Source organism: Orbicella franksi, chromosome 5 (assembly GCF_964199315.1).
Source record: "Orbicella franksi chromosome 5, jaOrbFran1.1, whole genome shotgun sequence".
Lineage (NCBI taxonomy): Eukaryota > Metazoa > Cnidaria > Anthozoa > Scleractinia > Merulinidae > Orbicella > Orbicella franksi.
The window spans coordinates 2,187,401-2,201,509 of NC_138149.1; the positions used below are offsets into that span (position 1 = coordinate 2,187,401).

A 14,109-nucleotide genomic window follows, 5' to 3' on the forward strand; every position below is an offset into this window, starting at 1 on the left:
ACATAAGTCACATGACTTGTTTTTCCCGCCACGCGTGGTCGAGGCGATTTCGCAATTACCGACGATAATTAATTCAATTTTTTTTTTTTTTTTTTTTTTTTTACACGCGAATGAACATGCAAATCAAGGCGTGTATTGAAATTTCAATATTCTCTTCAACGTATTTCACAATAAACCTCACGCAAGCAAAAGGGAGTTTATCGGTAAATTTTATCACTTATTTCACGGTTATTCAAACAAAAACTTACATTTTCCATGTATCAACATTGCTAAAATCCATTTGCGATAAAACAAAGGCGAAAAAGCGTTGATCTCTCCCCAAAACAATGTTTTTGGGCGTCGAAACAGCTTTTCGCCATAAATTTCCTTCTAGCGACTTGCAATGTTTGCCCCCTAACGATCCCAGAGTTCTTTTCGCAAACACGGGTATCCGATTACTGGCAACTCATTCATTGTCCATCTCCAAACTCCCATCATCTTTGTTATCGTTGTCCAGATGAATCCTAGTCCTCAAAGTTCCTCGAGCACCTCAACAGGAATTTTACGAAATGGTCTTCCATGATTCCAACTTCTGAGTCAAAATTCTCAAAAATTATTTCCGTTTTATCCAAGATGTCTGCAAGAAACTTAGGAAACTCAACTTCTAAATCTAGTTCTCCTTCGCCCGCCATGTTTTCAGTGCTCTCTAGTGCTCAGTTACTCTCGTTCCTGTTGGCCGCGCTCGGCCCAGGAAGATTGCATCGATATTTGAGGTATTGGATTGAATCAATATTCCAGGTATTGGATCGAATCAATATTTTAGGTATTGGATTGAATCAGGAGCCATAATCGGGGACGGAGACCGTAAGCGCGCGCCATTTCTAGTATTGGGGTTGTCCCCATGATATGGGACAATAATTCTATTTTTAGAACAAATTGCGCCATCGCCTGCGGCACACGCGCGTACATGCTGCGAGGATTTTTGCGGATGTCGCGCAGGGGAAATGGCGTCCGAAATTCCCGAAATTTTTCATGTTTTTGGCCCACAACTCAACGCGTTTACGTCTGTTGGAATTTTGCTTAAGTATTTTCGTCGTAAGCTGCTCCAGTTTGAGTGAAGTAAGACAGTGTCGAGTTTAGGTATGTTCCGCTGTAAGCTTACATATATCGCTGACCAAGTTGTGTTCCGACGAATGCTTCTTTTACATGAGCAGTACATTACTCCACTTTAAATTTCACATATGTTGAAGATTAACAGCTTTTCCATTACACAGCAAAAAACTAGCTGGATATATTTAGATATAGCAGAGCTTCAGGACTTCAGAGTTTCCTAGCTCCTCTTGCCACACGCTTGCGAGGAATTTGTCAGTCTATCGCGACCGAAAAGTAGAGCAAAATAATTGCTAGTTTGAGTTTCGCTTGAATTGTAAGCAACGCTTGATGTTTCATCAAGGCCCAATGACTTTACGTCCGTAGATACTGCTCAGTTTTATTCGTGTAAAAATCCAGTAAATTCTCTGTTGTCGATGAAAGAGAGCGCCCGCCGATGCGTGTTTTGTAAAGTCAGTAAACATGACAAATTGTACTTCCGCCGCACTTTCGTGTGAAAGCGTACATCGAACTCAAACAATAACTCTATAGTTTTTAAATATGTTTAAGATTGATAACATATTAAGAGCTAAGCTGAAAATATGTGAATAAAGCAGAAATAATCAGCAAAGTTACTATGACGCCTTCTTTAATCAACTTGGAATAACGATTTCGATTTTGTTGATCGAGCTATCAAAACTCCTTGTCTAATTTCATTTTCGCAGTGTAAAACTTCACTATGCTTATGTTGAAGAAACACACATGCTGTTAGTAGCCTTTTTTTACGTTCGTGAAATTTGTTACAGCGTCTCAGCACAAAAGATAACGAAAGAAATCTTTGTCAAGATTTGTTGACAATTAAAAACACCGACTCGGACTTGAAAGTGCACGAGCTGCACTATGCAAATGAGCTAATTGTACGCGTCAGACTTTCCTTTCAAAAACTTTTGCAAACTCACCAAACAGGCAGAAACAATAAGAAATCGTCAAAACAGGTTTTGGTTATGATGAGCCATTGTTTGAGAAACTCACAAATTAACTCGATACCAGAGTAGAGAGTTTTCTTGCTATAGTCTCAAGTCAGAACAAACGCAAAAACATACGCGTAAGCTTACAACTAGCGTGAGCAGATCTTATTATTCATTCCCAGCGAGAGATTGAAGTCTTGTTTTCGACCCTGAAAAACCCACCTTTTCCGTTAGCTCAGAGCATAAAACTACATATAAGCGCCCTGGTTCGTATTCCCTGCCTTATTCCCTGTCATCGCTGTGAAAAATACGCAAGAGAATCTCTCAACTCTCACCATTTGATCACGCAACGTGACAACATCCACGCGAGAGCCCCCGACATGTGCGTGAATCCGCGCGGATATATGACGTCAGGATGGCGCAATTTGTTCTAAAAATAGAAAAATTGTCCCATATCATAGGTGCGCGCGTATCCCGAGACTTACGGTCTCCGTCCCCGATTATGGCTCCTGATTGAATCAATATTTTAGGTATTGGATTGAATCAATATTCCAGGTATTGGATTGAATCATAAAAATTAAAAGATTGAATTGAACCAAAAATTTTATTTACCATTGGATTGAATGCCTTTTTCTCTTTAAATAAAACCGTTATTTAAAGGATTAAACATATATTGCAAGGATTTAATTTTGCTACAAACGGCTTGCCATAGATTGGCTATCTGTGTTTCAACACAAGATACTCGACATTATTTATGTGGTGTTTAATATGTGGTGTAGTGTTTGGTATGTTTCTTAATGACTTGACACGTCCGGTTGAGTGCTGTTTTTTTCACGACACTTGGTAGCAGAAAGACAGAATACTGTTGACAATGGTGGCTAATAGGAATCCATCCATTTTACTAAAATACTTGGTAATCAAAGCGATCATTCTTGCTAAAGAAGGACGAAGAGATAACACAAGAACAACTCACTGGTCTTATAAACTAGTGCCAGGCCCCTATAGGGAAATCATGTACGGTGTCCAGTCCCTTATTTGTAGCATTCTGCTCTAGAGAGTTATCGATCACCGGAGGGAAACCGCCAAGCAAAATGTAATTATGCCAAACTACACAACAGAGGTACTAAATTGGAAACCATGTAGACCTAGCTATGAGCTATAAATATTTGTTATCACACCGTAGTCAAACGGATTCGACACGGATACCTTTACTTCATTTAAACTCCTCTTAATAACACTTCATTTGAACTCCACTTAATAACACAGCACACCATACCCATTTAAAAACTGAGTTAATGTTAGTTGCGTCGAGACAGAAGATATCAAAATTTCTTGAAATTCCTTCTTTCAGTATAAATCACCATCCAGTGAAGCAGGTGTCATCTACGAAATCTCTTGGTGTGCACATCAATCAAAATATGAACTGGGAATGTCATATACAGAACATTTGCAAAAAGATTGTGTAATGCTCATTTGCATATTGCGTATCGCTAAGGACTATGGGATGATCTTATCAGCCAGCATGGCGATCTATGTGACTGGTGATTGAGAACGCATTAAAATCTTTCGTTTATCTTGTGCATCTTGAGTTAACACTGAAGGAAAACCTTACAATGGCGACGAGGATGGGATCGCTGTAATTGCAGACGAAAATCTTCGGGTTTGAAGCGCTGCACCAACCAAGAAAACACATCACCAATCGACTGTGTTTTCGATGTTTTCGGATGTCAATCGGATCCTTCATCGACCTCAGCACCTTCGCAGTCTTCAGGAACCCCTACCTACACTACGGCTACAGCGATCAACCTACCGACCTTTCCAGAGTTTGAGCTTCAACTGAGAGACACAGCACGTACCCGTATGTTAAGCGTTTGAACAACATGTTCACTGCGATGAGCATTACCCAAGCATCCCGAAAGAAAGCAAGGCTACTGCATTATGTTGGTAAAGAGAGCTGCGATGTGTTCGAAACTCTTACCGTAGCAGAACCGACCGAAGAGAGTGATGAATACAAAACTGCTGTTAAAGCATTCGCCGATTACTTCAAACCTCAGAATTGTGTTGATCATCACGTGTACATCTTTCGTCAGGAATCGCAAAATTCTGGTGAGAACATCACTGAGTTTTACACGCGTCTTCAACTGCTCGCACGCAAATGTGAGTTCGCCAATACCGAGTTGGAAATAAAGCGGCAAATAATTCAAGGCACTTCATCAGTTCGCCTGAGACGCAAAGCCATCGAGCAAAACCTCAACCTGAAGGGCCTGCTTAAGGCTGCTCGCTCAATGGGGACCGCACACGAGCAAACCAGCGAGATAGAGAAACAACAATCGCACGCAGTTGGCCGTAGCAACAACAAGACAAGTGGCGATCGAGAGGAGAGTTCCAATGGTCCACCCAAGCTTGGCTCTCGCAACACTAAATGTGGTCTATGTGGTGGAAGTTAACCACACCAAGGAACGTGTCCTGTTCAAGGCAAGAAGTGTATGAACTGTGGCAAATTAAATCACTTTTCTAAAGTATACCGCAGTAAACCCATCAATCATTCGAAAGCTACGCGCCCACGAAAACCTTCGAAAGGCAAGCACCGTGCCAGACTTGTGGATAGTAAAGGTCCTTCTGATGACGAAGCTCGACTTTAACCCCAGCAACTGCTGAAAGTGATAGTAGCGAAGAATACACCTTAAATACTGGCGCACAGAAACCCCAAACAGCCAAACCCATATTTCAGGTCAAGGTAATGGACACACCAATCTGCATAATGGCAGATCCAAGGGCGACGGTGAACATTTTGAGCAAGAAGGACTTTGAACAGTTATCCTTTAGACGCCTGAAAGCAGCGTTATCGACCAAGACCACTTTGGGATACTTCGACCCAAAGAAACCTACTTCCATCTTCGTCGATGGTAGCCCTATCAGTTTACAGCAGCGCCGTCTTAACCCAAGAGGAAGAGTCGAGTAAGGAAGTGATACCGCTGCACTATGCAAGTTGCCCGCTTACTCCCACTCAGGCAAGGTATCCCCAAATTGATCGTGAAGCTCTTTCAATTTACTGGGCAGTCAAGCGCTTTCACCTGTTTGTGTATGGCAAAGAGTTAAAGGTCATCACTGACCATAAGCCCTTGGTGTCTTTGTTCAACAACCCGTCCTCCAAACAATCTGCCAGGATCGAGCGCTGGCTCTTGGAGCTACAACAGTATCGTTTCACTGTAGAGTACCGCCCCGGTGCCTCCAACCCAGCCGGCTACGAGTCGAGACACCATTTTGAGATCCTGAATCTCACAGCTATGATGTAGAATCTGAGGAACACATTTCATTTGTCGCAAGGAGTGCTGTACCGAAAGCAGTGACATTGTCTGAGATAGAGTCTGTTACAGCAAAGGATCCAATGCTTCAAGCTATCATGTCTGCCGTCATCTGGCTGCTGGCACAAAGCCCCTCCTGATGTATCATTATCTGAACTGTCACGTTATGAGCAAGTGAAAGAGCAGTTAACATGTACAGACACTGTTTTGTTGAAATCTGATCGCCTTGTGGTACCTGCTACGTTGCAAGAACGAATTGTTGACATTGCTCATGAACGCCATCTGGACATAGTAAAGACAAAGACTCTTCTGCGAGAGAAGGTGTGGTTCCCATGCATGGACAAGATGGTAGAAACGAAGATCAAGGCTTGCTTACCGTGTCAAGTGGTTACCCCAGTTTACACAAGAGAACCGCTTCAGATGTCAGTATTACCTGACAGCCCTTTTGATGAAGTCAGTGTGGCCTTTGCGCATATGGATGGTCAGACCTTACTCCTAGTGGTTGATGACTACTCGAGATTTCCGTTCGTTGAACCAGTGTCATCTACGTCTGGTAAAGTATTGTAAAGCGCCATGGACAATTAATGGAAAATGGCGCTATATGAATGTATATTTATTTATTTATTTGTTTATTCCCAAGTTGCATCAGTTATTTTCCACATTTGGAGCTCCCCATGTAGTCAAATCTGATAATGGCCCGCCGTTTAATAGACAAGAATTTACAAAGTTTGCGTGTGTGCTGGGTTTTAAACTTCGAAAGATTACTCCCCTCTGGCCAAGGGCTAATCGAGAAGTTGAGAGATTTGTGAAAACGTTGAAGAAATGCATCAAAGCAGCCAAAGTAGAAGGGAGAAATTGGAGAAAGGAGCTGCAAGCCATTTTGCGCAACTATCGCACTAAGCCCCATGCAACCAATGGTGTTGCCCCCGCTGTACTGTTGCTGAAACGGCCAGTTCGCAACAAGCTACCACAAGCCAATCACATTGACCCTGTAGCTGAGATCGTACGCGAAGCGACTCCTCACAGAAGCTCAAGATGAAAGCTCATGATGACAACAAGGCCTATGTGAAACCTTGCAACAACTCCCCTGGCGAGGCTGTGCTGCTCAAGAGACCATTTTCAGTATCAAAAGGTGGAACTGTGTGTGATCCTACCCCCATGACTGTTGTGAGCAACAAGGGCAGTATGATCACAGCCGAAGGCGAGAATCGCACAGTCACAAGAAATTTGTCATTTTTCAAGAATGTGTACCAACCAGCTGTTAGCCATGGAAATGATGAGTCTCAGAACAGTGGCTTTGGCTCTTGACAATAGCAACAGCGTGAACCCGCAGGTAGCTTGGGCTAATCAAGGCGGGCCACATCTATATTTATATTAGCCCATTAATACATAAATAAGATTGTTATGCAACTACTTATAGAAGGATTTTCTTGCAGCAGAGCCAGGTTGTGGAATAGCCTATCCAGTGACCTTCATGCAAAAACATCTTTACATGATTTTAACCTTAACATACATCACCACAGTTTTGAATGAGTTTAAACACGGCATCCTTGGAAAGCAGCTCTTATAAGTATGTAGTTTAGGTCAGTTAGTTTAGTTAGGGATAACAAGTTGATCTTTTATCATTTTATAATCTTTGCTGAAGGATTTACCGTGTATAAATTAAGTTACCTTTACCATTACCATTACCCTTCTCAGAAACAAGAATAGAGCTAAGTAGCTTGGAAGCCAACAGTGAAAAGACAACAGCAAAATTGTCAGGAAACGTGCCCGGCTTCACAGACCTCACTGTTCCCTTGTGAAAGTAGACGTCTCCACACAGGCTATGTTTTGAACAAATCATATAGTTTTGATTTCCTCATGTTTGAACATGATGAACAGAGATTACTTTGTTTAAGGAAATCAAATGTTCATAACCACATGGTCATCAATATAGAGCAAGGTAAGGAGAGGATCAAAAAACAGTCAACCAATCAAGTTGTGAAATACCTGTACTAGTTGCAACTTGTAACAACTGTAGAAGTTGTGTGAATCTGATTTAAATGTACAGAAACAGAACTCAACTCATAATTAAATTTATGCTCATCATATGTAGACTACCAGTAGTTCGTCTTTCACTTAGTCCATCAAGCGAGACCATGAATAGACCGCAAGGAAAAACTGGTCGTGTAAAATCCGTGGGTCGAGAAGCGCTTCTTGCCAACAGGATTTCACGCAGCCATTTTTTCTCACGGTTCTCATTCGCGTCACACTCGACGGACAAAGCAAGACTAATTAGACAGAGACTACTCATAGTCTAGATGAAATGATAACTTTTGAACTACGGTGCAGAAAAAACTGCATGTAGTTAAATAAATAGCAATTTAATGAAAGCTAGTTCATTACCTCGGATATTTTTGTTGAATTCATTGTAGTATCTTCTAAAACTGCTCGAAGGACTGCATTTGCTATCTGTTCTGCCTTGCTGAGATCCCCATCTTTGATTGCATTATTAAACTCGCTGTCATTTGCTGTTATACGTTTGCTGATTTGATCTGGTCTCAAGAGCCCTAGATCTGTAAATGGTTCAACCTACAGAAACATTCGTGTGCAATATGTGACAACATACCGGTACTGGTTGTTAAAAGTGACAACCTGCCATTTAATATGCATGCAATGTGATGCAAGAGTTAATATAATCAAAGATATACTATACCTGCACAGACAGATGAACCGTTGGAGCAGACACGCCATTTGTATCAGTCACTGTGACATTGAACTTCACAGTATAATTCCAAGACAGCTTTCCAGATGGCAGCCATGAGTTAACACCATTACTAGAGCCGTAGTACAACAGCCCATGTAGACCATTCTGTAGTTGATATTGAAACAAGTAAGACAGGGGGATGCTGTGACTTTGCCAGTCACTACAGCTCAGGTTAAAAACAGTCTTCAGTGAGGTGCCATTTGATGGAGTGATGGAACATGTTCCCCCTGTAGGTGGTGATGAAGTGGAGATGTCGCGAGCACTCATTCCTTGTTGACCGTCCATAGTTTGAACAAACACTACCAGCCGGTAGTACTTTCCGCCATCAAGGGAGTCCTCTTTGATTACAATACTGCTAGAATCGAGGGATGTAGTTGTGATAAGTTGCAAATCTTGTATTTTCCTCCAAACAGTGTCATTATTTGTGGCAGATGGGTATTGTTCATAAAGTATCCATTGGTATGAGGATATGTCGGAGCACTGCGGTCCATAGCACTGTGACTGGATACTTAGTTTAACTGATGGACTGATTTTAGGTTCACAATTTATTATACATCTGAAAATCAAATGAAAATAAATATTATTTCATGTATACTGCCTTTGAACAGCTTATATTCTAGGAAGGAGGAGAGACCTATCATATGAAACAAACAAACAATCTGAGTAATCGATAAAAGTGCCGTTTTTTGTCACTGACTTGTATATTTTAGCTAGACGTTTCGGTTAACTCTTAAGCCTTCATCAGTTGAAAAAACCGCTTGATGTTACGCGCGATTTAAAAACTTTTTAAAATTGAAACGTTGCGCATGCTGTATGCACGTGACTCGAGAGAATTTTAAGTGCATGCTAAGCACTTGTAGACTTCAGAGATGACGGCTATGGATCATTCCCAGCGTTCGGGTCTTTTACAGACATCCAAGCTTCTAGAAAAAGCCGCTGATGGTAATGTGCCTCATGTCCGACAACTTCAACGTTTTCAGAATCCATGTGATGATGACATTTGTGAACATGGCACACAAGTTTGGAGTTATGATCGAACATCAAGAGAGCCTTTTTGTGCTCGGAAACCTGCATATTCAGTGATCTTTCGGTCTGGCCATAGTATACAAACTCGCACTGACTGCAATTGATTCTGTACACTACTCCAGATGATGGGCTGTCGGTTTCATCCTGCTGTTTAAGTCGAGGAAAAAGACTGTTGATGGTTCTCTGCGGCTTGTAGGAAACTTGTAAACTTTGTTGCTTTAGTAAGTGACCAATTCTTTCGGAGACGCCCTTAACGTAAGGAAGTACTACAAAACCATATGTGGTAGGCTTAGTTGGTTTTGTTGACAGTGCTCTTTCACATTCGTTGATAAAGCGAGAGGGGTAGTTGTTCTCTCGAAGCACCGCTTTTACTCGTCACGTTTCCTCGCGTTTCCCTTTACTCGTCGAGGGAATGTTTCTCGAACGAAGGAGTAACGAGTTAACCACTGATCTTTTGTGGCAGAGGGGTGGTGAGAGAGAAAATCAAGGTAGCGGTCTGTATGTGTTGGCTTTCTGTAGACCTCCACTTGAACTCCACACGGCACGGCAGTTCCATCATCTGGAGTAGTGTAGAAAATCAATTGTAGTCAGTGTGATTTTCTATACTATGGCCAGACCGAAAGATCACTGAAGATATAGGTTTCCGAGCACAAAAAGGCTGTCTTGATGTTCGATCATAACTCCAAACTTGTGTGCCATGTTCACGAATGTCATCATCACATGGATTCTGAAAACGTTGAAGTCATCGGACATGAGGCACATTACCATCAGAGGCTTTTTCTAGAAGCTCGGATGTCTGTAAAAGACCCGAACGCTGGGAATGATCACATAGTCATCCCTGAAGTCTACAAGTGCTTAGCATGCACTTAAAATTCTCTCGAGCCACGCGCATACAGCACGCGCAACGTTTCAATTTTAAAAAGTTTTTAAATCGCGCGTAACATCAAGCGGTTTTTTCAACTGATGAAGGCTTAAGAGTTAGCCGAAACGTCTTGCTAAAATATACAAGTCAGTTACAAAAAACGGCACTATTATCGATTATGTCATCTCCTGACTACATTTACTCAATTTTTAAACACAATCTTTGAGTAACTGCACTTGTTTATTTCATGGCTACGTGCTAATAAGTGGCTCTTTCTTCTCATGGATGTCATGCTATTCTAACATTAGTATCAAGAATCTTGCCGGTTAGTGGCAAAAGAAGTTTCAAGGAAACGAAGAAATAATAACTAAAAGTACTTAAGTGATCCAAGGTACCAATTGCATCCAGAACCAGTGACAAGCATTGGTTTGGGATCACCAGTAACCCGTGAAAAATTGAAAAAAAAAAAAAATAATAATAACAAATAAATAAAGTAACTGAAAAATCTGTTAACATCCCATGTATGTCTCTTGTGTCTTCTGTAGCACGTGCTGTTAATTAATGCATCGCTCTCAGGTGTACAGTGGCATTTTAATAAATTAATGTTTTATTAATTATTCAATTCTGTTTATTTCTGAATAGCTAATTTATCTATCTATGCTCCAATTGGACTTAATAGCCACTTAGGTTATTTTGTTTGGTTTGAAGTCATGGTGTTATCTACTGGGCATCTGCCACTACCTGTACCATATAATAATGCAGAGAAGAGAATCAACAATATAGTTCTTAGTGTAAACTGCAGACTGTAGACCTCAGACCGGGGGTCAAATGCAGACTGCAGACCAGGGGGGAAATGACAGGGTTGATAAACAATGAAACAACTTTCATACCGTTGAGATATTTGAGGGGGATCCCCTTTTTTCAAGTGTATAACTTGATGATCACTTGAGTTGCGATGATCTTTTGTCACCACCAGTTTAACCACTAAGGTCGTCAGGTCCTGGAACATGGAAGAGGCAGTATTGATGGTAACTTCAAGTCCAGAATCATTCCCAATATAATGAACATTTGACTGGCTTATTCCTGTGAAGGAGTCTCTCAACACTGTCTGTAGGCCAGAATAGTTGCCTTTGATCTCACCATAATGCCAGGTGAAGTTCATCCTGGAGTAGTTACCAAGTCCAACAACCGGGTCATAGGAAAGTGATGCATTCATCGTGATGTTTTCGTTTTGTCCTCGGATTACTTCGGCACCACCATAGATGATAGCTATGAGGTTTGGTTTTCTTTGGATGGGCTTTCCATCTAAACACCATCAAATAACAGCTTTCATTAGTTTACACATATCGTATGTATTGTATCAAACATAAAGACACATACACCTGTACTGTAAACAAGGCACCAGAGTCAAGATCTAGCTATTGCAGCCTGCAAAGTTCTTGAAAACAGAAAAAAGCAAAATTGAAAAAGCAAATTTTTCGACTTACATAATTGAAACATATCTGAGAAAAGAGAATTAAAAACAAAATACAGACAAGCAAGAAGACAACAATATCTACTTTCAATTTAGGCTGTGTTGATAAGTATCACGCAGAAAATAATTCTGCAAGTACGCTGGGAAATTTTACTTGGGACTTCTATCTCTTATGGTGCTTTTTTAGGAGCAAAATATCAAGCGGATATCAGTAATGCTTTCTCTAATAAAATTGTTGTTTTACATCATGGATCAAGTTAAAAGTTGTAGAAATCAAATTTGAGTGTGAAAAAATAAGTTTTAAAGTGTCATCCATCGATGTTTTGGAGCATACATCGCTTTTGTGATACCGGTGATACTCACATATTTGGAGGGAGATTGCTTTACTATGTCAGATATCTAAAATGCACATCATAGATAAAAATGTCAATAAAACCACGGAAAAAATGCGCAGAATTGTAGTCATATTATGTAGTTTAAATTCTGCATACACTGTGATGAACAAAAACATATGAACTCATTGACTGAGTGGAATAGCCAGGCTGGCGCTTGCATTGAGGGACGTGAATATATTAGAATAGCCGAGGGCCAAATATCTTCCCGTCAGGTTCTGTGTGGCGGTAGGAGAAATGGAACGTTCATAATCTTAGTGTAATTTTACAACAAAGCTCAATCCTTACCTTGACTTACACTGCTTTCAAGTAATGACGAGCGTGATGCAGTAGCTCGTGATGTATTTATACTCGGTGTATTCATTGCACTTGTTGCTGAGATCCTCTGTGTCAATGTTGCTGGCAGCACACTGAGTAGTGTTGTCTGAGAGACTGAAAAGGATGATGAAATGGCTGAGGGCGCTGATATTAAAGGATGACTTGACGAGCCTGCAAAATTATGATCAGAACATTTCAAAAAATATATAATGTTTTAATTACAATTGGGATGTTGACTTCTTAGATCGCCTTATTATGATAGTCATTATTCCCATCACAAAATAACATGCAGAGTGAATGTTTTAGTTACTAATAACGCTTATGTCTATCTTGTATTCCCCTTCACTGCTAGTTACATTGTTTTAGTTGTATTATATTTTAGGTAATACCGTGTACCCATATATGGGAATACTGAAATAAATTGTTGTTGTTGTTGTTTATTACCCAAGGCTAAGGGGGCGGGGGGGGGGGGGAAGGTGGGTAAACTGCCAGTGAGAAGTCGAATATTTGAACAGTGCACTTGTAGGGTGTGCTCGGCAAGTTACACCTTTTACCAGGCGCAAGGTGCGTGTGTAGAAGATTACGTTTCAGGCTCATGGTATATTTTCAGTCATTCAGGTTGGCTATTAACACAAATGATCAATGCAACTTACCAGCGCCGGCGTTACCACAATAGCGAGCTGAATCATAGCGATTGTACGAACGTGTTCTCTGTAACTCATACACGTAGTAAGAGCCGCAGTTCTTCACTTTAATGATGTTGCTACCCCAACAGCAGTTTGGGAAAATATTAAAACAGACTTTACGTGTCACCACTCCTTCAGCGACTGTCGGGTGTGCACCATTAAGCCAACCTGGAAATTTAACACCGCAGTGATTCAAGGGAACACATTTGTCCGGCATCCGATTCCCGGCAGCTCCTTGGAAACGGTACCAACCCGTTACCAGGCTACCATCGCTTCTGTCATGAGGCGATTCTGCGTTTCCTTGAGCGCGGTCTGCTTCACTCAGGACTGTGTAATTTGTACAACCATCCACTTCAAGCAAAAAAAAAAAAACATTTAGTTAGAGTTATGACAAAATTATATTCCTTTTTGTGGGGTATCTTATCTTTATTTTTGTTCAGGTTTGTTATATTACCTTATTTATTCTTATTTTGTCCGACATTCTAGGTCTGTCAACATATTTCAGGCTCATGGTATATTTTCAGCCATTCAGGTTGGCTATTAACACAACTGATCAGTGCAACTTACCAGCGCCGGCGTTACCACAATAGCGACGGTACGAAGTTGTTCTCTGTAACTCATACACGTAGTAAGAGCTGCAGTTCTTCACTTTAATGATGTCAGTATCCCAACAGCAGGCACTGTAACCATTATAACAGACTTTACGTGTTACCACTCCTTCAGCAACTGCCGGGTGTGCACCATTAAGCCAACCAGGATGTATAGTACCGCAGCGATACCTGAGAACGCATTTGTCTGGCATCCGATTCCCGGGAGCTCCTTGGAAACGATACCAACCCGTTACCAGGCTACCATCGTTTCTGTCATGAGGCGGTTCTGCGTTTCCTTGAGCGCGGTCTGCTTCACTCAGGACTGTGTAATTTGTGCAACCATCCACTTCAAGCAAAAAAAAAAAAAAAAAAAAAAAAAAACATTTAGTTAGAGTTATGACAAAGTTATATTCCTTTTTGTGGGGTATCTTATCTTTATTTTTGTTCAGGTTTGTCATATTAGCTTATTTATTCTTATTTTGTCTGACATTCTAGGTTTGCCAACATATTTCAGGCTCATGGTATATTTTCAGCCATTCAGGTTGGCTATTAACACAACTGATCAATGCAACTTACCAGCGCCGGCGTTACCACAATAGCGACGGTTCGAACGTGTTCTCTGTAACTCATACACGTAGTAAGAGCTGCAGTTCTTCACTTTAATGATGTTACTC

At 41.0% G+C, this 14,109-nt stretch overlaps 1 protein-coding gene and 1 pseudogene across 1 annotated transcript in view; one reads left to right on the forward strand and one right to left on the reverse strand.

The window, feature by feature from the left end:
- LOC145488509 (polycystin-1-like protein 2) overlaps window positions 1-12,494 on the reverse strand; it is a 44,078-nt gene extending 31,584 nt beyond the window's left edge. The window contains exons 1-4 of the mRNA XM_081467392.1: window positions 12,130-12,494; window positions 10,866-11,280; window positions 8,037-8,643; window positions 7,727-7,912 (exon numbers count right to left, since the gene is read on the reverse strand). Coding sequence (XP_081323518.1) covers window positions 7,727-7,912; window positions 8,037-8,643; window positions 10,866-11,280; window positions 12,130-12,205 — 1,284 coding nt within the window. The 5' untranslated portion in view covers window positions 12,206-12,494. The remainder of the gene's footprint in view (window positions 1-7,726; window positions 7,913-8,036; window positions 8,644-10,865; window positions 11,281-12,129) is intronic.
- On the forward strand, window positions 2,760-6,952 carry LOC145488520 (uncharacterized; annotated as a pseudogene).
- Window positions 12,495-14,109: the final 1,615 nt, after the last annotated feature.